General features: G+C 59.5%; 2 protein-coding genes and 1 long non-coding RNA gene across 5 annotated transcripts in view; 2 read left to right on the top strand and 1 right to left on the bottom strand.

The window, feature by feature from the left end:
* The first annotated feature begins 408 nt into the window (after window positions 1–408).
* On the top strand, window positions 409–6,764 carry LOC131424346 (uncharacterized). Its single transcript, XR_009227185.1, has 3 exons — window positions 409–1,172; window positions 2,131–5,431; window positions 5,919–6,764. It is a non-coding gene; the product is annotated as an uncharacterized LOC131424346 (long non-coding RNA).
* Fam83h (family with sequence similarity 83 member H) lies at window positions 1,660–13,888 on the bottom strand. Of its 3 annotated transcripts, none has more exons than XM_058580818.1 (5): window positions 13,214–13,888; window positions 6,761–7,222; window positions 5,844–6,008; window positions 5,649–5,773; window positions 1,660–5,425 (listed from the first exon to the last, which is right to left on the bottom strand). In XM_058580818.1, exons 1-5 carry the CDS (start codon window positions 13,829–13,831, stop codon window positions 2,659–2,661), a joined length of 4,137 nt encoding a protein of 1,378 aa, XP_058436801.1. In that variant the 5' UTR covers window positions 13,832–13,888; the 3' UTR covers window positions 1,660–2,658. The 3 variants fall into 3 exon arrangements, with proteins under 3 accessions (XP_058436801.1, XP_046305062.1, XP_046305063.1); XM_046449106.2 differs by lacking the exon at window positions 13,214–13,888 and adding an exon at window positions 9,239–9,791; XM_046449107.2 differs by lacking the exon at window positions 13,214–13,888 and adding an exon at window positions 9,439–9,791.
* A 1,356-nt stretch (window positions 13,889–15,244) lies between these two features.
* Window positions 15,245–21,454, top strand: part of Iqank1 (IQ motif and ankyrin repeat containing 1) — a 23,370-nt gene continuing 17,160 nt past the window's right edge. The window contains 2 exon segments of the mRNA XM_058580780.1: window positions 15,245–15,250; window positions 15,399–15,420. Coding sequence (XP_058436763.1) covers window positions 15,245–15,250; window positions 15,399–15,420 — 28 coding nt within the window.

Here is a 21,454-nt window from a genome sequence, read left to right as displayed (position 1 = left end):
CCCTAAAACCTTGCTGGTGACTGCAGCCTGTGCACCACACACGGTGGCCCCTGGTGTGTGTCCAGGTCTTGGTAGGAGGTGGATATGTCTTGTTGGGCTCAAGGCTACTTCCTCTAGTCACTGCCAAAGAACCTGGTATGAGTCCAGGCCAGCAGTGTGAGGGCTGAAGAGACTGAAGTGGCCAGTGGGTGTCCTGGGCGCTGCACGTCCACCTGACCCTGGGCTGGCTGGAGAACACAGGAAGGCCACTTCCCCATGTGTTGCTGGCAGAGCTCACATCTGAAGTGACTGGCTCTGTGAAGGAAAATGGGCAGGAAGGACCAGGCTTGGGCAGGGGCAGGGGACACTGGCCTGGGCTGCAAGGTTGGGAAAGCAGAGAAACCTGCCTAGGTACAAACCACCTGCACCTTGCTGCAGTCACCAGCAAGGTTTTAGGGCGGGAAAGGGACACCACTTTCTCTTTGTGGCTCAGAGTTGCAGTCACAGGGTGGTTTGTACCTAGGCAGACAGGAGGCCCATCATGGAGCCAAGTGGCTGGTGGCTTGAGTGGGCTGCTGGAGGCAGGGGTGTTTCCAGAGCCTCGGGCATAGCCCCAAAGGGAGAAGAGCAGGCTGCGGCAGTCCTGTGGGCAGGGAGCTGGCAGCAGAGCAGGAATAGCTCAGGACAGGAGCTGCAAGGTAGGGCTGGGGGGTGGCCCCTGGGGCTGGTGACCAGGGAACCCCAGGTGAGTGCTCCCAGAGTGCCTAGAGGGCTCAGGTGAGGTGGGGAGGGCCGATGGAAGACGTGGAGAGGCTCTGCAGAGACTCAGAGGTGTGGTCTTGAGTGCTCCTGGCAGGGAAGGAGGGGCAGGTCCACAGGGGAAGGCCCTAAGGCTAGTGGTTGCAGTGTGTTGGGGGGGGGGGCATTGTTTTTGTTAATGTCAGAATGTGCAACAGCAAGTTCCAGTGTCTAATTTGTCAAGATATAGAGAGTGCAGCGGTTCCTCTCCTTCAGGGGAGAGCCTGTCCACTCTGAACAGTGGCACACTAGGAGACCTGGCCACCAGCAGAAGCCGGACAGCAAGCACAAGGCCATGAAAGGCTTGAGCTCTCCTGGCTCCCAAGAGGCCTCCTCCTCCTGACCTGAAGTCCCTGCGGTCATCCTTCCTGAGCAGTGGCTCTGGGACCCAAGCAGTGAGTGGTCTGCCAAGTCACACGGGTCTCCCTCCTCCAGCTGCCTAAGGCAGAACCATCCCCTTCACTTACTGTCCTGTTTCTCATACCCTTTCCCTACTGGGACTTAGATTTGTTTTAATTTAAAATTTATCTGAAAAGAAATAACAGAACACAGAAGCACCTTTCACAACATAAGCCCCCACTAGCAGGGCCTTTCTAAGCATTTGGTGACAAAACATGTCATTCCCAATCAATTAAAATGATTTAGTGGAGTTGGGCTTGGTGGCACATGCCTGTAATCCCAGTGGCTCAAGAGGTTGAGGGAGGAGGATCCCGAACTCAAAGCCAGCCTCAGCAACTTAGCAAGATCCTGTCTCAAAATAAAATTAAAAAGGGCTGGATGTAGCTCAGTGCTAAAGTGCCCCTGGGTTCAATCCCTGGTACCCCCTCCTCCCCCCAAAAATTAACGGAGACGGAAAAAGACATAAGAATGGTAAACCAGGAGTGTCTTTGACAGATTTTGCATGTTGGTGATGAAACAGGAAAGGATCAAGGGCAAGGTGGAGCTAGGGTCTTCTGGGCACCTGCAGGGCAAGGGTCACCCCACCTGCAGGGATTCCCAGGACCTCTGCCCTGGGGAAGGTGGCCAGAGCTCAGGGACAAGTGTGCCACATCCCACCCTTCTGGGGTGTGGCACTTGTCTGGGAGCCACTTAATCAGACTTGGCTTCAGGGTGTCAGTCCAGACTCCATTTTATTATGCTGCAGAGCCCAGGACTCGCCTCCTGGTGTCTCCCCCTGGCCACCCAGGACTTGACTGTGCGAGGGGCAGACTTGGCTGAGGCAGCTGCAGTCTGGGCAGCAGGGCAGCCCCTCTGGGGTCCCCTTCATCCCTCCTTCTCAGAGGCCTGCCCTGTGCCTCCCAAGAAAAGCTTCCTTTGGGTCCAACCACACTCTTCCTTCCTTCCCCACAAGAGGACCGGCACCAGGAGGAGAGAGGGAGCCAGTGAAGGACAGGGGCGAGGAGGCAGGGTGGAGCGGCTGGCAGCAGAACCACAGGTCTGAGAAGAGAGCCCTGAAAACGGAATCCCTGAGGAGACAAAAGACCCCTAGAGCTGGGGAGACTGAGGCACAAGTGTTGGGTCCCTGCAAGCAGGACTGAGGCACAGAGAGAAGGGTCCCTGAGGTGAGTGAAGGTCCAGAGGGGATCTGAGCCCAGGGAAATGGAAGCAGCAGGAGAGAAGGGGGCAGAGGAGCAAGGGTTGGTGAGAAAAGGTACCAGGCCGCGGACTGAAACCCTGGGAGGACAGGCCAGGGCCAGGGCAGGGCAGCTGCCAGGGAAACCCACTGAAGCTGAGCTCTGGTGGGTCCAGTCCGGCCCCTTGGCTGCTCTGGAATGAGGGATGGTGGCTGCCACTCAAACACGCGGACACGGAGCTCCCTGCCCAGCAGATGCAGGGTGGCAGTGAGGAAGCACCTTGGCCTGGGCTGGTGGACCAGGACACTCACTTCTTGCCCTTGAGTGTACCCAGGATCTTGGGCACGAACTTGCCCACCTTGCTGTCCCTGGCATCCTCCTCCGCCAGGCCATCCCCTGCCCCAGAACCACCAGCCTCTTCCTTTTTACAGAAGACCTCAAAGCGGCTGTAGACGCGCTTCTCCTTGCGCATGCTTTCCATGCGGCGCAGTAGGCGGTCGCGGTCCTCTGCGCTGGCAGGTAGGGTGCGGCTCAGCCGGCCTTGCGTACCCAGACTGTCTGACCGGAAGATGGCTGAACATTTGTCCTTGTCGGACATGTCTGGGGCCAGGCCTCCAGGAGCTGGTGAGTGGCCCAGCTCGGGGCTGCTGTGGGCTGGGCCTGGGCCTGGAACCCCACGATGCTTCTGACCATGGGCGCTGATCTGCTCCAGGATGGCCTTAGTGTCATCTCGTAGGTTGCTGCTGTATAAGGCATTGGCCGTGGCAGAGGATAGCCGTGCCCTTGGGCCCCGCTCATCCCCTGCAGTAGCCTCTGTACTATCACCTCGGCCCAAAGATGGTCGCCGGGGACTCTCTGGCTGCCCATTCTCCTGTGGCACTGGGAAGTTGCCCTCATCCTCCCCGTGACGCTCATTCTTGGGGCTCAGCAGCTGCCTGAGGCGGAGGGAGCCTTTGCGCAGGACTTCCATGGGGCCTCCAGCCACCTCCTCTGTGGGCCCAACCTTAGGAGACTCACTGGATGAGGCGAGGGTGAGACTGCCCCTGCGCTCAGGCACAGGGGGTACCGGGCTGCCCCTGCGCTCAGGCACAGGGGGTACCAGGCTACCTCTGCGTTCTGGGTAGGTCGAGGTGGGGCTGCCCTTCTGTTCAATAAATCCTGTAGTTGGGCTGCCTCTCCGATTGGATAACCCTGGCGTGGGGCTCCCCTTCCGCTCTGGGTAGGCTGAGGTGGGGCTCCCTTTGGGCTCAGAAAGGGGCACCTGGTGTGCAGCAGGCACTTCTGGCGGGGGGCTGTCCCGCCCCTGCGGGGAGGTGGAGCGGCCCTGGGCAGAGAGGAAGCGGGAGGGCAGGCGGTCAGTGCCACTGCGGCCCAGCGTGTCAAGAAGTTGAGCAGCCGTGAGGGAGGCGGCTCCCGGCTGCCGCTCCGCCTCCTGGTGTAGCCTTTGGGCAAAGGAATCACGCAAGTCAAGCAAGCAGCTCTCCAGGCTGCGGTGCTCGCCCCCTGCTGCGCCGGGTGCGGTCACCTCTTCCCGCCAAGCTTGGGACACGACAGCCTTGCTGTGGCTGGAGACAGTGACCGCACCTCCCCCCGCGCTTGGGTCACGGGCTGGACCCTTGTATTTCTCCAGCAGCTCGGCCACTTTAGCAGAGGCGGTGGAGCGCATGGCCTCTCCACTGGGACCCAACGTCTCGTTGACCGTTTGTTCCTTGTGCAGCAACTGCACCTTCTCAGTGGTGGCAGTTGTGGCACCTCCAGAGCCTTCAGCCTGCGCGAAGATAAGTGAGGAGCGTAGCCTGGAGCTGCGCTGGATGAGTGGGTTTAGGCGTGAGCGGAACGAGTCCTGCCTGACCAGGCCTGCCTCCTCCGAGCCCTCGCGCTCCGAGCTGTCGCCGCCACCGCTTCCCGGGCCTGGCAACAGGCCCTTGACTGGCAAGGTAGCAGGGACACGGAAGGCCGCCCGGCCCCCAGGAGCCAGCACGTCATCTTCGTAGACGTCAGCGTCCATGGGTGTGGGCAGGCCCTCCTCACCCACATCCTCGTGGCACCCGCTGAGGTAAGAGGCGAGGCGCCAGTGCCGCAGCCCCGCTCGCCCCTCTGGCCCGGGCCTGCGCTCGGGCTCTGCCTCTGGAGCAGCGTCTGGGCCTTGCCTCGCCACCGCCTGGCATGGGAAACGCTGGCCCAGGTTGGGGCGCAGGGCCCCGCCGGGTTCCAGGCCACCAGGACCAGGCTTGAAGGCAGGGTCCGAGCCGTGGCGCACCTCGCGCGAGGCGCTGGAGGGCACGTACTCCAGCCGCTGGTGCACCTCCGGGCCAAGCTCGGGGACGCGCGGCCCAGCGCCCAGCGCCAAGTCGTCGGGGTCAGCCAAGCCCGGGCGGCCGGCGCGAAGCTTCTCGAACAGGCCCTGCGGACGTGTGGGTGCGAACTGTGGCTCCCACTGGTAATGCTGCTGGTAGAGTTGGTCCCGGTGGAAGTGGCTGGTCTGGAAGCGGAAGTCGTCCCCGTGGCTGAGGAACGTCTGTCGGGACACCTGCCGCGCAGCCGCGAAGTTCTCCACAGCGCCTGCGCCGTCGGCCGCGGCGTAGCTGTGCCGCTTGAAGGCGTCCATCTCCAGGTGCCGCGCCTGGAGGAAGCCCCGTGGGCCCCCGAACTCCCCGCTGGGCCCTACTTCCGTGTCCAGCCGTCGCGACAGTGGCCGCATCCCTGCATGCGGCTCCAGAGCGCCCCCGGGCACCCGGGGCAGCTCCTCCCTGCGGAAGGTCGAAAGGAAGTGGCGATCTGGGTCCAGGAAGGAGGGGAAACCCAGGCCTTCTTCGCGGGGCGGAGGGAACAGCAGGTGTGCCCGTTTAGGGAAGGAGAAAGGGGTGGGCGCCCCAGGGATGCCCACCAGGGGCCCCGCCCCGGAGTATGGAGCCAAGGCATAAGTGTCCATGCGGGCCAGCGCCCCAGCTGAGGGCACCAAGGGCTCAGACTGTGCGAAGAGGATGCGGAACTCTTCGTCGAAGCTGGAGACCAGCTCTCCCTGGAACACGTGTGCCAGGCTGCGGTGGATCTTCTCGAAGGACCACATGAAGCTGTGGGTGAGTGGGTGGGGGTCAGAGTCAAGAACGGAGTGAGGGAGCACTGGCCTGCAGCGCTGGGTGGGACACACAGAGTCCCAGGGTGTGTTAGGACCTGGGCCAGGCCAGGCTATCAGGGTCTACAGGAGTGCTCCTGGTGAGGAGGGGCGGGGACACCCAGGGAGGCTCCAGAGAGGGGAGGGGTAGGGACCGACACCCAGCTGGGCACACCGCACACCTGTAGCTCCCGCTCATCACCACGGCACAGTCTACAAGCAGGAACTTCTCTTTCACGTGGCCCTTGAAAGACTTCCCAGTGCGGCAATAATAGGTGGGGCCAGCCACAGTGCGCACACGCAGGAACTGAGGAGGGAGGGGAGTCAGGTCTTCACCAGGGTCTTTCCCGGTCCACCCCACCTGTCCACTCACTCACATCCACGTGGTGCAGGTTGACTCGGCATTTTTCCGCCATGTCCAGAAAGTGTTGTGCATTCATGTCATCCAGCAGGATATAGACGGGGACCCTGCGTGCAGCAGCCTCCAGCACTTCGCTGAGCAAGTCCACATCAGTGAACATGTCCATCACCACGGCCACCACCTGCAAGCACCAAGTCAGGAGGGAGGGTGGAATCTGTTGTCCCCACCCCATTCTTCAACTTACCCAGGAGAAGGGAGAGCTATGAACCATGTGAACCCCATTCCCTAGCAGCCATGTCTGGGAAGGTGGTCAGGAGGAAGGGACCTGACAGGGGTCATGGGGCTGCTAGTAGAGTGGGTGGCCCACATGGGAGCAGAGGCAGGGACAAGGCCTGCATCCTGCTTGGGTCAAGGGGAGCCCCTGCAATCTCTTCCGTGCTAACCCCAGACTGGATGTCAGGGCTGAGGCCCAGGCTCCAGGTCTGTTCTCAGGAAGGGGGCACTGCCCTGGGATGGGAGGAGAACAGGGGTCTTTAGCAGCTGACCCTGGTTTAACAGGCCATCTCTGCTGTTCACCATCTGCTTGGGAGGGGAGGAAGCTTTGAGCTGGCCAAAGCCCATCAGGCAAGTCTAGAAAATTCTTGGGACAAATCCATGCTAGGAGAGAACCAACATCCCAGAGCCTCTGGGCGTCTGGACATCAACCACCAGCCACCCTGTGCAGACCCTGTCTTGGCCCAACCCTCAGTGACCTGGAAGAACCTGCCAGGAAGCCCCTGCTGCAGCTTGAAGCCTGGAAGGCCCAGCTGGCAGTCCTGGCTTGCCTCCGTGCTGGTGCTGGTTGTTTCTCCACCCCCTCTCCCTCCTCCTTATGCTTCCAGGTCCAGCCCAGGCCACCCTCCCCCACTGCCCACAGAGCCTGCGACCGTGCACCTGCTGGGCAGAGCGGATCATCCTTCGAGCCTCATCCTTGATGCTGGGGCTATCAGGTGGCGGCGGCTGCACTAGCGTGGTGACTTCAGTGCCCTGGAAGCCGAAGGTCAGGGGCCAGCCCAGGTCAAGCTCAGGAACTGCCTGGTCTGAGTTCACTGGCCAGTATGTGCCTGAGGAGCCATCCATGTCCACATCAGGAGGGCTGCCTTCAGGGGGCTCCCGGGCAGCATGCTGTGGGGGCTGTAGGTGGCGGTTCACATGCTCTAGCTCCTCAGGACACAGGAAGTCGGGTGCCCCCTCTGTAGCCAGGAAGCGGTTATAGGCTTCTGGTCCACCCTCTGCCAACGCATCCACCGCCAGGCGGTAGTACTCTTTGTAGTGAGGTGGCAGGTACCCAGGCGCCAGTGGGTTATCCCCCTGCGAGGAACTCTGAGAGCGGCGAGCCATGTTGGGGCCAGGGGCCTGGAGAGGAGACACCTTAATGAGGGGCAGGGGCACTGGGGCCTGCTCCTTTACCCTCACACAGGGTTTCCAGAGACTTCAGTGGACTGGAGTTCAGCCCATACCTGGAGGCCTCCCCAGGCCTAGGATGCCCCCTAGTTGGAAGGACATCAGAAGTGCCAGGCATGTCACAGGAATCCCAGCCCTGTTCCCCTTCTTCTGCCCTTATTGATAGGGGTCCTACTCTCATGAGCCCTTTCCCATAAAAACAGATTCTAACAGTTTGATGGCTGGTTCAAAGACAAACACAACCCTTGCTGGACTCACTATCAGCAGCCCCTTCATATTGCTGTGGTCCCTAGCGCCGTGCCCACTGGTCGAGGCAGTGCTGTGCCTGCTGCCTGGGAGACCCCAGACTAGCCGCTGTGCCTCTCCAGCCATCACCTCCACCATACAGCACAGCCAGGAGGGTTGACGGGACATACCAGGCTGTGACTTCATCCTGGGATGGCATAGCCCTAGGCCCCACCCACTGCCCAGGGCCACACCTCTTCCCATCCTTAGGGTTTCACCAGGACTCCCACCACCCTTTCACTGACTTCCCAGTGCTCTGACCCCTGGGATTGGTTCCTGCTTGCCAGCATCCCCACCTGTTGCCACTGTCTCATCTTGGATGAAACCTCCCTGGACCACAGCCCTTTGCTATAGGGCCTGTCCTTGCCTAGCCCAGCCCCATGGCAGTTGGGACCTTTCCAATTCCTTAGGTCACTGTCTTCCTCCTGCTCACTAAGAGACTAAGAATGGTATCAGCCTTTTCCATGGCTCAGTCTCATGCCCTTCACATCTCCCCGCTTGGTGGCTGGCCTCTAGGATGCTGACCAGCATGACCACTGAACATACTTAGAGACTGTGGCCTCTAGGCCTGTGGGAGCACCCAGAACCGCTCACCCTGTCCCCACTGCTCCTGTTCGGGGATGGGGCAGACTCCTGCTCTGCTTAGCACACAGGTTACTGGATGCCAGTCCCAGATGGGGAAGTGGCTCTGCCTAGGGGGAAGAGTGTACCCCAAGGTGTGGCCAGGAGTGCTGTCAGGATGGGGCCCTGGCCTACACTGGGTTGGAAGCCATACCTGCCTGAGAATGTTGGGGTCAGGCTCTGCTATGCATACCCTGGGACCTGTGCCACCTGGTGTTCCTGGGGGTGACATTCTAAGACAGAATGTGACACAGAGCTGAGGTGGGGACACTCCTATAACTGCCGGGGAATGCCACCTGGCCCACTTGTCCCAGGAAAAACTGTTCTTCCTTCTTGGGGCACTGCCCTGACCACACAGTCTCCCTTCATGCTTGATGTGCGGGGTGGGGCGCAGTCCTGTGGTGCAGCAGCAGGCCTGGCAGCCCACCTGTGAGTTGAGTGTTGGCCTGTCTGCCTGGACGGGCCTCACTGCATCTGACCATTGTGGCAGGACCAACAATTTACCACTATCTGGTCAGGCTGTATGTGGGCAGTGTCTGACTGGACAGGCCTAGAGGCACCGGCCTGCTATTTGGGGAGGCGTGGGGAAGACACGCTGGAAGGGCCACTGCTGTTCCTTCAGATTTCACTGGGGAAGGGAACAGATTCATCGGGAGTGGGGAGGACAAGTGTCCAGTTTGTGACCTCTGGTGAGGAGCCTTCCCACAGGCACTACTGGTTTGAAGGGGAGTCCCCATCCTGCCTGGCCATCCCCCACCCGCGGGAGCCTGGCCTCACAGCAATGCTTACCACCTCCAATCACCTTACCCCTGGCCTGTTTCTTTAAAGGGCACGAATCCCCCTGGACTGTGGACTGGGAAATGGCCACTCCCCATTCCTCAGTGAAGCCCCATCAGCCTGCTTCTCCCCATTTACCTACCCACCTGGGCCCCGAGGGAGGAAGGGGCCTAGCCCACCCAGACCAATGACTCAGCAGGAATCCTCTGCGGCTGACCTCTGACCTGAAGCCTGAAAGAGCCTTAAAGGCCCTCACCTCCACTTCAAGGACCCGATCCTTCCTACCTGGGCAGGAAGAGAGATTCCCTGGGAAGGATCTGGGCTCCTACACAAAGTGAGATAACCAGTGGTCAAAGACTGAGGCAAGGGAAGGGGCAGGATCAGGAAGCCGGGAGGTGGACCTTGGCTGGATGGGCTCACAGACCGGAAGTCCATGAGTTATAGCTTGCGGAGTGGGCACAGCAGGACCTAAGGGTGTCACGTACCCCAGGAAGCAAGTTAGCGGCTGTCCAGGCCAGGTGCCTCATCTGCTCACTCCAGTCCAGGTACATGGGCTCAAGCGGCACAGGCCTCCCGCTCTACCTGCCCAGTACACCACCCCAGTCCATGGCAGCCTTGGAGGACGGCTCCCAGGAAGAGTACGGGCCGCGAAGGCAGGAGCCGGTCAGACGCCGGGTCTCTAGCAGGGGCCCGGACCCTTTCGCTCTGGGCTCCTCCTGGGCCGGCGTCGTAGGGGGCGTCTCACCCAGAAACCTACAGCGTCCCGGCCCTTCGTCCCCCGCCGGGCCCCGCAGGCCAGGCCCGGCCAGCCCCACGCACGCGGCCGCGCACACTGCGCCAGCCCAGGTGAGGGCGCGCAGAGCCCCGAACTCTTCGGCGCTCCGCGCCCGCCCGCTCCGGCCCGGGAGGGGGTCCTACCTGGCCAGGTGCGCGGGGTCTCGGCACAGGGGCAGCAGGAGCCGACCGCCGCCCAGCGGCCTCGCGGTCCGGTCGGTCCGGCAGCCACTCCCCGGCGCGCCCGCCCGGCCTGATTCACGCGCCCGCCCCCGCCCCGCCCGCGCTCCTGCCTCCTGCCTGCCCGGGCAGCACCTGGGCGGGGCGGCTCCGCCCGCGGCGCGCCCGCATTCCTGCGCCCGCCGCGCCCGGACCCCCGCCAGGACCCCCGCCCCCACCTCGCGCCCCCGACCCCCACCCGCGCCCCCACCCCCCCGACCCCGGCCCGCCCGGGCCCCGAGCCGCGCCCGGGACCCTGCAGAGCGCCGCCCGAGACCATCAGGGCGCCCACTCCAAGGTCCCCGAGCCCCCTGCTGCCCATCTGTGAGCCAAGTCTCGAAGCCCCTACTTCTGACCCCTGACCCTCGCCCCGGAAGTCCGGGTGACTCGGAAGTTCCGGCTCAGTCGCTAGGAAACAGGCGGGCCCGACGCGGGGGGCGGGGCTTCTGGCCTCGGGGCTCGGAGAAAGGCAGGTGAGGCAGGTGAGGCCGTGGGGGCGGCGCCGAGCCCTGGCGGGGCCGGACCTGGGGACCCCGTGCATACGGGTGTCCCCACCAGTCGGGGGCGGTCCCCTCTCATTATCCCCAGGCATAGTGGATGCCGAAACATGTAGCGGACCCTGCACCCACAGACCCCTGCACATATGGGACCCCACATGCATACTGGGTCCCCCCTTGCACTCTGACTCCACAAGCACAGGATATCCCTCATGTGCACAGAATCTTACAAGCACACCAAACCTCACACATGCTGTCCACTCACCAGGACTATGTACCACACCCCTCCCATACATATAGGGACCCACCCCACACATAAACAGGACCTCATGACTGCTCATACACCAATTCTGAAAGCACAGGGAACCTCCCCTCACATGCACTTGGCCCTACATGTGCAACAAGAGTCTCTCATGTACTGGGGGCCCTCTAAGTCCCAACCTCCTACAAGGAATGGGGACCTTATGCACATCGAGGGTACACATACCACCTCTAGCTTGCACACAGGAGGCTCAGTTCTCCCTCAGACCCTCCTATAGGGTCCTCCCCCACTTCAGCCCAGCCCATCTGTCCTACCATTCCCGACCCAGGGGCTCACTCCCTGACATCCAGCCTGAGTCCTTTCTGCCTGCCGGCCTTCAGTCACCCCTGCTTTTTGTCTTCTAGTGACCATCCTGTTTTCAGGGTCACCCCCAGTTTCTCCATTTCCTTTCCCATCCACAGCATCCCACTGGTGTGCTGGAACTCCTGTGGGGTCAGACCAGCTCTGGGCAGTGGCACTGCGCGAGTCCCTTGTGTGTGAGGGGAGCTTGGTGAACTCCCAGGCAAGGAGCCTCCCCGGGGAATGAGCTGTGGGGTGAGCCTGGTGGGCCCGACCACAGCGTCTGTGGGAGCCAAGATAAGAGAGGGCCTAAGGGTAGGGAGGCGCGGGTGTGAGGGGTGCCAGGTCTGTGTGGAGGGGTCCTCAGACGAGTTCATTAGGCAGCCAAGTGGTTTGGACCAGGGAGATGGGTGCTGACCACTAAATCCCAGGGTCCCAGCAGGATGGACCAAGCCAGGCACGTGAGAGTGGATGGGATGTGTTCCTGCCACACATCCTGCTCAAGCTACTGGGAATATACATCCGTAAGCCATGGGCAGGGAAGTGTGCTAGAATGTCCATGTTTCTGCTGCCTGCCCACCCAGACCCATGTGGGGTGTGATGCTGTTCCCCACTACTCCCGTCTGCTGCACCTCTAATCATACCCTCCCGGGGTGTTTTCTTCCCATTCCCAGGAGAATGAACAGTAAGAAAGGGGGGGCCACAGCTGCATCAGGGAAGTGGCAGACATCACCCCCTTGGCCCCAGCCAAGAGCTGCTGTTGGTGAGTACACCCTTTGACCCCAGGGCACTGCCACTCAAATACTGACCTATGACCCTCTGCAGCCATGAGACCCCCTCTAAGAAGGCCCTTCCCTCCGAGAGTGGTATCCAGGGATCTCTGAATGGGGCTTAGGATGGATATGCTCACATTCAGAGCCCAGATGCCACCCCAACCCCTGGCCTTGAGCCTTGCACCTTTGGGGCTGTGGTAAGGGCTGGGCACAGCTTTAGAATCCATGTCGATGGGAAGGGGCACACATGGGTGAGAGGGCCCCCATTGTTGAAAACAGTTTTGAGCTGGGCATGGTGGCTCAACACCTGTAATAACAGCTACTGGGGAGGCTGAGGCAGGAGGATCACAAATTTAAGGTCAGACTCAGCGACTTAGTGAGACCCTGTCTCAAATAAACAAAAGGTTGGGGATACTGCTCAAAGGTAGGATGCTCCTGGGTTCAATCCTCAACACGACTGAAACAAAACAGCCAGCTTTGAGAAAGGTCTTGGCTCCAAGTTGGGAATTCTTAGGTTAAGTTCAATAATTGCTCTTCTGTGGCTGGAAAGGGACAGCTCACCTGGGCTAGCTCCTGCTGAGCATCAGGAAAGGGACCTCCCCGTGCCCACCCTACTTCAGCAGTTATCACCCCTGCTCTAAGTGCCATTCACTCTCTGTCACTGCTGCTAATACCTCCCAGGTGGCATCTCTTGGCTCTCTGCTCCCAGGCCTGCCTGGGGTCTGTGCTTGCTGAGAGAGCACGGACCCACCCCACATGGGGCTCTACAGCTTGAGCTGGGCCCGGCCCAGAGAACTCCATTGCCCAGGATCTGGAGGGGTGGTGGTGACTCCTCCAACCCAAGCCAGGTTTAGATCCTAGTTACCTAAAATAGCCCCAGCTGCGTCTGAGGCGGACACTCCTCCTGGAATGAGGATAATGGGCACAGGGACGGCGTGCTGCCTCTGTGATCTCAGGCCCTGGTACTGCACTGCAGCAAACAGGGGGCGGGACAGGGAAGCTGTCTAGGAAACAGGGGCTGGGGGTAGGGGAGCATGCTCCTCACTCTGCTGCCTGGAGAGCAAGCCCACCTAGGCTGTGTATGCCTCAGCCTGCCCACTGCCCAGGCTCCCTGACCTAGGATGTCTGGGTTCTCTGCAGGGACAGCTTTGTTGCTGACCAAGTGCCCTCCCTTGGCAGCTTCTGCCCACTAGCACTGGGAAACCTAGGTGGACTGCGTCCTTGGTCTTGGCAAGGCCCTGTGCGGCCCTGCCAGCTTCCTTTGGCAAATATGAACACAGCCCACAGAGCTCCTCAGCCAACCTGGCCTCTGGGCCCTCACAGATCTGTCGGATGCAGTGACCACCATGCCCACAGGCTGTCCTGGGCCCCTCCCCACACCCTCTCCAGGCCTTACCTGGCCTTGGGTCTGCAGTACCTCCAGGCCCTCACTCCGGAGCTGCTCCAGGGCCACGGCCAGCTGCAGCCCCTCCATGTGCACCCAGGCCTGCTCCTCCTGCAGCTGCTGCAGCCACAGCTGCTCCTCCTGCCACAGCTGCATCTGCAGCTGGACCTGTCGCCGCCGATCCTCCAGCAGCAGCTGCTCCTGGGCCAGGCACAGCTGGACTTCATGGAGCCTTAGCAGTTCGGGGCCCAGGGCCGGCATGGGGCCCCCTGCTTCATGGCCCTCCATGTGCTCAGGGAGGACCAGCACCAGCTCAGACCCCGCAGCAGCGGCCTGCACTGGCCTCCAGGCTGCCTCTGGCTGCTCTGTCCTGGCTGCCCTGGGGTGTCCCTGAGAAGCCAGCTGTGTGCTGGTCACGTGCCCTGTAGAGGCCACCCTGGCCTGGTCCCAAGGGCCCCCTGTAGCGGGGGGCGGGGGCTCAGCCCCGGGGCCCTGCTGCTTGGTGGCCTGTGGGGCCCTGCCTGCCTTCCTGCCTCGGGGCTTGCGAGCTCGACCTCGCTTCCCAGACATGGCCCTGGATCCCGGGCCTCTTTCCCCAGGTGTCTGCTCCCCAGGGGAGGGCCTGCTCATCCACTGGTTGCCTCAGTACGGCAGCTCAGGGGGCATCCAGAGGCCACGGTGGGCTGCTTGCTCCCCCGCCACGATCAGCCCTGGGCTCCTGCCGTCCCAAGTGCCTTCCCTGCCCCTTGGCCGGCACCCGTAGCACCGCAGCTCCTGGCTCTGCCTAGGGCCTCACAGGCCCCACTCAGCAGGGCTGGGCCACGCCAGGAGTTTATAGGGACTCGGCGGCACAGTGGCTCACCCAGGCCGAGGAGCTGACTAACGTGCTGACACGGGCCACAGGCCTTGTTGGCCAGACTGGGAGGGAGACTGAGAAACTGGAGGCGCCGCAGCAGCTAGACCGCAGTGCGCAGCGGCCTGCCTGGTCCTGCCTGGGCGGCACCCAGGCCCCTCACGCTCCCCCGCCCCACCCCTGGTCGCGGGAAACTTAAAATTCCAGCCACAGGGCCAGAAGCTGTGTGCTGGCCACACTGACCATTAGGACTCAGTCCCTCACAGGCATAGACCATCCCAGTGAAGTCCCAGCCCACCTGAGCACTTTCTGGGTAGCAGGCTCAGTGGAGCCCCTCTGGGGCTTGGGCTCCCCTGGGTTCTGTGGAGGAACAGGGTCCCACTGTCCGAGCGTTGTGGTGTCCAGCGGCCCTGTGGGTTGGTGAAGACACCAGTTCTTCAAAGGCCCAGAGAATGTTTTGAGGACTGAGACGGGCAGAAAGGAAGAGCCTGGTCTGCTCTTGTGAGCAGGTGGGGACCTAACTGGGAGTCCAGCTCCCCTGCCTATTGAAACAGCCCAGGAGCTGTCACGAGTCCTGCCTATGGGTACCGCCCGGGTGGCAGTGGGGTCCAGGGCCAGCTCCAACACTGGCCTTTCTGTTGGAAGGTGAGGCCTTAGATGGCCTCCTTAGTGTCTCCCCTGCCAGGAGAGGGGTGCTGCTGACACCCCCCCCCAGGCCCCACCCCAAGCAGCCCGCCACACTGGCTGGACTGGTTTGCCTGGCCCATCCCTGCACCACACTCCTCCTGCTCAGCCCTGCCCAGAAGCTCAGAAGCAGACAGGAGTTCCTGCCTGGAAGCAATGAGTTGGACAGAGATGGGAAGGGCTTGGAAGACAGAGGGACCCTGATCTGACCACAGGGTGGGGGACAGTATGGGTGCAGGGACCAGCCTGCAGCAAGACTGCAAGAGGGCCAGCAGCATGGTGGTCCTAACCAGGCTGCACCATGCCCACCCAGGACTCACAGGGCCTGGGCTTCCCATCCCAAGTTCAGGGCAGCTCTGCCTGCTGGCCCTGAGGGTGACCCAAGTCAGGTAGGCTCTGCAGTTGGAGGATGCTGTGGGGCAGCTCATTAATGTCTCAGTAATGACATTACCTCCGCTGTGGCTCCCTGCAAGCTGCGACACAGCAGCCCTGCTGGTGTCCCATAAATGCCGGTATCATAAATATCTCCTGAGGTTGATGGGTGTTGGGGGACATTTCAAACCCAGACCACCCTGACTGCAGCTTTCCCCAGGGAGACGAGGAGAGAACAGCCAGTAGCAGAGGAAGACAGGCCGAGAGCCGAGGGGGCCCACACCCCAGGAGATCCTTGAGGCCCCTGCAGGTGAGCGCCTACCCCACTTATCCGCGTCCTCTCAGAGGGCAGGCAGGAAGGGGGCTTCCCTGGGCAGGCAGGCATGGTATGGGCGAATGCGCAAGTGCGCATGTGCCGGTATTCGCGAGGACTTGTGTTTTCACGCGTGCAGCACTGCAAGCCCCTCCTGTTCCTCCTGCCTGAGTGGCCTGTCAGGGACGCCCTGTCCCTCCACTTCTCCTGCCTTCCTGGTGGTTGGGCGTCACCTGATCTGCGTGTGTCGCTGGCAGGAAAGGGTGCTCCCCTCTGGGCCCGCGCATTCTCCCAGGGCTCCTGCCCTGGGCCTGCTCACCCCGCCCCTCCTTCTCCGGCTCACCTTCAGCTCAGACTTCTGCGCTTGCGCCCCAACCCTGCATTCAGCTGCCGCCAAGCCCCCTCCTGGGTGTCCTGAAGCTCGCCAGTGCATCAAAAACAACTTCTCCACCTCTGGTCCCAGATTGGTCCCCGGGGATGGCGCCCCGCCACCAGGGGGCTCCCTGCGTTCCCTGTTCTCCCTCCCTGGGCTCCCAGCTGCTCTCATGGGGCACTGCCTCCCACTTTGCTTCTTTTAGTAGAATCCTCAGAGGAGAGGAAGCAAGTGGCTCTCCCATCCCACAAAGGCACCCTACACCATCCCTGAAAAAGGACACGGGGGCCAGAGAAGGCCTGTGAGGACTGATGCTGTTTTATGATAATTGCCTATGCCTGACGGACTGACCCATGTGGACAGTGCGTGGTGGAGACAGATGAGTTGGGAGAATGCCCTGAGCTGGAGATTGTGCTTGAAGGCAGGCAGAATGCTAGGTAGCAGAGCGCAGGCCAGGCTGGCCCCAGGGCAGTGTGCTCAGCAGGGCCAGCACCGCAGCTGTGTCAATGCTGCAGTCACCAGTTGTTTCCACGTCCCAGTGAGAAAGCCACTGTCAGGGCCTGTTCTTGGGGACAGAGGAGGGAGGCTTGGATGTCCCCATTCTGCTCTCTGTCCTGGGAAGTGGGCCCTAGAGGGCTGACCCCATCCTGCACGAAGGCCAGCTGCTCTACAGGGCATGAACCAGGACACCACCTATAAACCCAGTTCGCTGGCCGGCTCTTGTTGCTGGATCGTGGGTCCCAGCTCAGAGAAGTGCTGTTGGGGTGCTGGGGCTGTGCGTGTCTGAGGAACCTGTAAGTACGTCCAGTAAGGTGTCCAGTTTGGCTGGAGTGAGGCTGCTCCTTCACAGTGGAAGGCACTGCTTGGAGCTGCCCCATCTCTGGTGCAGGCTTAGTCTGCACTGAAGTTGAGGGCACCTGTAGGCGCCACCCTGTGGTGGTGGTCCCAGGCTCATGCACTGTGGGAGTGAGTCCTTGTGTCCTTTGCATAAGGGACTGGTGGCCACCACCACACAGTGAGTTTCCACTCTGGGACTGTCCTAGAGGCTGTGGGAGCACACCTCTCCCTGCCCTGTTGCTGTCCCAGTCTTTCCAGCTTTCTGACCCTCTGCTGGACTCTCAGCCAGAGCAGATGACCTGGTGAGGAGAATTCACTCCACAGGACAGTGTCTATCCTGGGCTGGTATTGCTGGGCCACACAGACTCCCTTCTTGTCACTGTAGCCTCTCCCTTAGGGGCCTGCTGGCCAGCATCTGCAAGACAGTTGTGATGTCCACCAGGTTGTCAGGTACCTGCTGTGGTGGCACTCTCTGCCTCGGGGGGCCCAGGCCACACCTTCCTCAGACCTCTGCATCCCTGCTGGCTGGACTTGTCCATCTGAGGGTCCTGATGAGCTAGCTCTGTCTGTGCCAGTGCCCACTCTGTCTTCCTATCCACGGCAAGTGGGTGGCCAGGGACCCACTGGGTCTGCCCCTCACTACTGGCCTCGGGACCTTCTGGCACAGGGGCTGCCAATGGTGGCAGTGCAGCTGGATTGGTGCTGGTGCCGGGGGTGACTGGGTACCCTGCCCAACCCTTTGCTCGTCGTCCTCTGCCCCCAGAGGACTGTGGTGGACATGTGTGCGCTGTGTGCTTTGTTCACCCCATCCAGCCTGCCCCTCGCCACCCTTGGCCACATGCACTCTGCTGTGTCCTCGATGCCAGGACCGTGAAGCAGAAAGCCAGCTTGTGAAGTGGCCCAGGGGCCTGCGCGGCACCCTTCCCTCCCACACCCTCGAAGGCTGCGTCTGTGAGTGTGAGGTCCATGCAGGCTGGCAGTCACGCCTCAGCTGACCTCTGTTTCCCCAGAAGCCCTCCCAGGCCTCTCAGTGTGTGGACCAGCGCAGCGTCTCCTGAAGGGACAGTGTGCCTCTGAGGTCCTGGGAGCTGCTGAGCACTGGGCCCTCCTTGCTGAATGGAGGCACTAGGTGCAGTGATGTATGCCTCACCTTAGGATGTCCAGGCAAACCCAGACCCAGCCTTGCAGCCTCTACCTGGGCCAGCAGAGTGTTAAGATGACCCTGTCCGTGTCCTTCTTCCTTGCTGCAGTGATTACTGAGAACCTAGGTCTTACAACAGTGCACACTGAGCCGGGCGCTGTGGCCCACCCCTAGGATCCTGTCGGCTCAGGAGGCTGAGGCAGGAGGATCACGAGTTCAAAGCAGCTTCGGCAACTAAGCAAGGCCCTTAGCAACTCAGCGAGACCCTGTCTCTAAATAAAATACAAACTAGGGCTGGGTTGTGGCTCAGTGGCCGAGTGCCCCTGGGTTCAATCCCCGGCACCAAAACAGCACCACCACCACCACCACCACCACACTGAGTACCTCCTGGGCTCCAGCGAGGGAGCAGCAGGGCGTGCTCTTACCTGGCGAGGCTGAAGCAGAATCTGTTGTGTGCCCCCTTCCAGCTTCTTGACATGCCCCCAGGCTTGAGGCCCCTTTTTCTCGAGAGTCAGCGACTGTCCCCGTCTCATCTCCTTCCTCTGGCTCGCCCTTTCCGCCTCCCTCGGCCTCTTCCACCTGCGGTGGCACTGGATCTAGGTGGTGATGGAGGACCCCCGACCAGTCTCTTTCTCTCTTTGTTGGTATTCAGGTTGAACACAGGTTCTCATGCAGGTCAGCATTCTGCCCCTGGGCTACAGCCGAGGCCCTTTTGTTTTTTATTAGGATGCAGGGTCTCACTAAGTTGCAGGCTGTCCTCGAATTTGCAGTCCTCCTGCCTCAGCCTCCTGAGTCTGTGGGAGTAGCTGGCCGTGCACCACTACCATCTCCCCATTTTAAGGTCAGCCAATTAGTGACCTTATTTCATCAGGGACCTTAACTCCCCTTTCCCCTGTACTCTCAGAGGTTCCAGGAAATAGTGTGGACATCTTGGGAAGGGGGCATTGTTCTGCCTACCTGGTCTTTATGAGTATATTAAGACAGAGGCTCAGAGAGTAGCCCTGGCCTTGGGTAGGAGGGTGAGGGTGCACTGCAGTCTTTGCCATTGAGGGCGACTGGTTTTGCATCTGCCTACCAAGTGCCAGGAACTGTCGACCTGCTGCAGTAAAGAGACCACAGCCAGCGGGCAGTACTCCTGAGTGCCTCGCCTGTTCAGCTTCCTGGAGTGCATCCTCTTCTGTCTTTGTTAATTTGCTTATGCAAAGGCCAGACAAGCGAGTGGAATGGTGATGCTTTGGAGACTGCTCCTGCTTCCCTACGTTCCATGTTGGTATTAATGGATGCAGTTCCTCCAGGAAACAAAATACTAGCGACCTGGTTTGCTTCGGAGACGGAGCAGGAAGTTTCATGGACTCCTGCGTGCTCTTTCTTCCATAATGACCCCTTGCTCCACTGGCCAAGGCACCAGCATGAGTCTCCCACCAGCAGCTGGATCTGTTTACCCCAACACATGGGACAGAATCACATCCCATCACACTGGATGGGGAGGGCCAGGCCACAGCACCATCTGGCACTTGGCCTGTATCGTAGAGAAGATGCTGCTGCCATTTGCTTCATCTATTTTTTAGTCCTAACAGATTGTCTGGCAGCATATCTACAGTTTTTTGTTTATAAAATTTATCACCTGCAAAATAATTGTATCACCTGCAAGATAATTTTACTCTTCCTTTCCAATTTGGGTGCAATATATTTCTTTTTCTTGCCTAATTGCTCTGGCAGGGACTCCCACTTCTGTGTTAAATAGAATATGTGGAAGCAGGCATTCTTTTCCTTCCACCCTTTCACCATTGAGTATGATGTTTGCTGTGGGTTTTTCATAAATGACATTTGTCAGACTGAGGAAATTTCTTTCCATTTCTAGTTTGTTGGGTGGTTTTGTCCTGAAAACGGGTTGAATTTTGTCAAACGCTTTCTCTGCACCAATTACAATGATCATGTGTGTTTTTTCCCCTTTCATTCTGTTAATGTGTTAGAACTGATCAGTTTTCATGTATTGAACCATCCTTGCACTCCAGAAATGAGTCCCACTTGGTCAAGGGGTCTGAGCCCTTCAGTGTGCTGTTGAATGCAGCTTGCTGGTGTTTTCTTAGGGCCTCTGCACCAATGCTCTAAGAGGTATCGGTCTAGAATTGGCTTGTGGTATCTGTCTGGCTTTGATATTAGGTAATGAAGGTCTCACAGAATGAATTAGGAAGCATCCCATCCTCTTAACTTATTGAAAAAGGTGAGAAGGGTTGGTGTTACTTCTTTAAGTGTATCAGAGAATTCACCTCTGAAGCCGCCCTGTCCAGGGCTGTCCTTTGTTGGAAGATTTTGATTGTGAGTCCATCCCTTTACACTTACAGGTCTGTTTGGACTTCCTGTTTCTTCATGACTAGTCTTTTTAGCTTTTGTGTTTCTAGAAGTTCTTGCATTTCATCTGGATCATCCTATGTGTTGTTGTACAGTTGTTCTGATGGTCTTTTTTATTCTGTGGAATCAGCAGTACTGTCCCCACTTTCATTTCTTTTTTGAGGGGGCCTACTAGGGATTGAACCCAGGGGCACTCACCCACGGAGCCCCATCCCCAGTTTGTACTTTATGTAGAGACAGGGTCTCACTGAATTGCTCAGTGCCTCGACATTGCTGAGGCTGGCTTTGAACTCGCGATCCTCCTGCCTCAGCCTCCCCAGCGCTGGGATGACAGGCTAAGCCACCGTGCCCGGCCCCACTTTCATTTCTGAACTTAGTAATTCGCATCTTTTCTTTCTTTTTCTTTACTCTCTAGTTAAAGGTTTGTTGATTTTGTTGATCTTTTTGAAGAACCAAGTTTTAGCTGCATTATTTTCTTTTTCTATTCTCCATTTCATTTATCTGTCTCTTTGTTTCCTTCTTTATGCTGTCCTTGAGTGAGTCTTCCTCTTCTTTCTTCTCTTTTCTTTTTCTTTTTTCCCTCCACACTGGGAATTGAACCCAGGGCCTCGTGCATGCTAGGCAGCTGCCTTGGCTTGCTTCCTCCCTGACTTATCCTCAGTTCTGTTTTAATTTTATTTTGAGACAGGGTCTTGCTAAGTTGCTGAGGCTGGCCCCAGACCTGGGGTCCTTCCGCCTCCCCCACGTCACTGGATCACAGACGCGCACCTCTGTCCTTGGCATTAGCCTTCTTTTCCTAGTTCCTTAAGTAAAGTGAGGTGTCCATTGGATGTCCTTGTTTGATGATACGAGCCTTCACAGTCACAGTCGCCCTCTCAGCACTTTTTTGCTGCATCCCACAGATTTTGGTGGGTGGCATTCTGTTTTAACCCATCTCTGCTTTCGTTTTTTGATACTGGCAATGGAACCCAGGGGCGCTTAACCACTGAGCCATGTCCCCAACCCTCTTTATTTTTTATTTTGCGCAGCATCTTGCTAAGTAGCTGAGGGCCTTGCTAAGTTGCTGGGATTGGTCTGGAACTTGTGATCCTCCCGTCTCAGCCTCCAGAGCTTCTGGGATTACAGATGTGTGTCACAATGCCCAACTGCGTCAGGTGTCCTGACGGTCGACATTAGGTCAGCACAGGTTGGCGGCTGGTAGACACTCTTGTATTTTGAATCTGTTACTGCTCTGCAGTGTCCTTCCTTGTCTCGATACAAACACCACTCTGTGTGATAGGGACAGCGCCAGCCCTTCCCCCGTCAGTTCCTGTTTGCAATGGAATATC

The sequence above is a fragment of the Marmota monax genome, unplaced genomic scaffold (genome assembly GCF_021218885.2).
Source record: "Marmota monax isolate L192 unplaced genomic scaffold, Marmota_monax_Labrador192_F-V1.1 WCK01_AAM20220418_F8-fsc00073, whole genome shotgun sequence".
NCBI lineage: Eukaryota > Metazoa > Chordata > Mammalia > Rodentia > Sciuridae > Marmota > Marmota monax.
Note: the sequence above shows the minus strand (reverse complement) of the source record. Positions and strands in the feature narration are given on the sequence as shown.

Excerpts from the sequence above, each read along its gene's own strand:
- Fam83h (XM_058580818.1), bottom strand. The coding sequence starts at position 13,831 with ATGAGCAGGCCCTCCCCTGGGGAGCAGACACCTGGGGAAAGAGGCCCG. Across the intron at positions 7,223-13,213 it reads TACTGCAGACCCAAGGCCAG|GCCCCTGGCCCCAACATGGC; the intron begins GTAAGGCCTGGA and ends TCTCCTCTCCAG. Across the intron at positions 5,426-5,648 it reads GTGATGAGCGGGAGCTACAG|CTTCATGTGGTCCTTCGAGA; the intron begins GTGTGCGGTGTG and ends ACTCACCCACAG.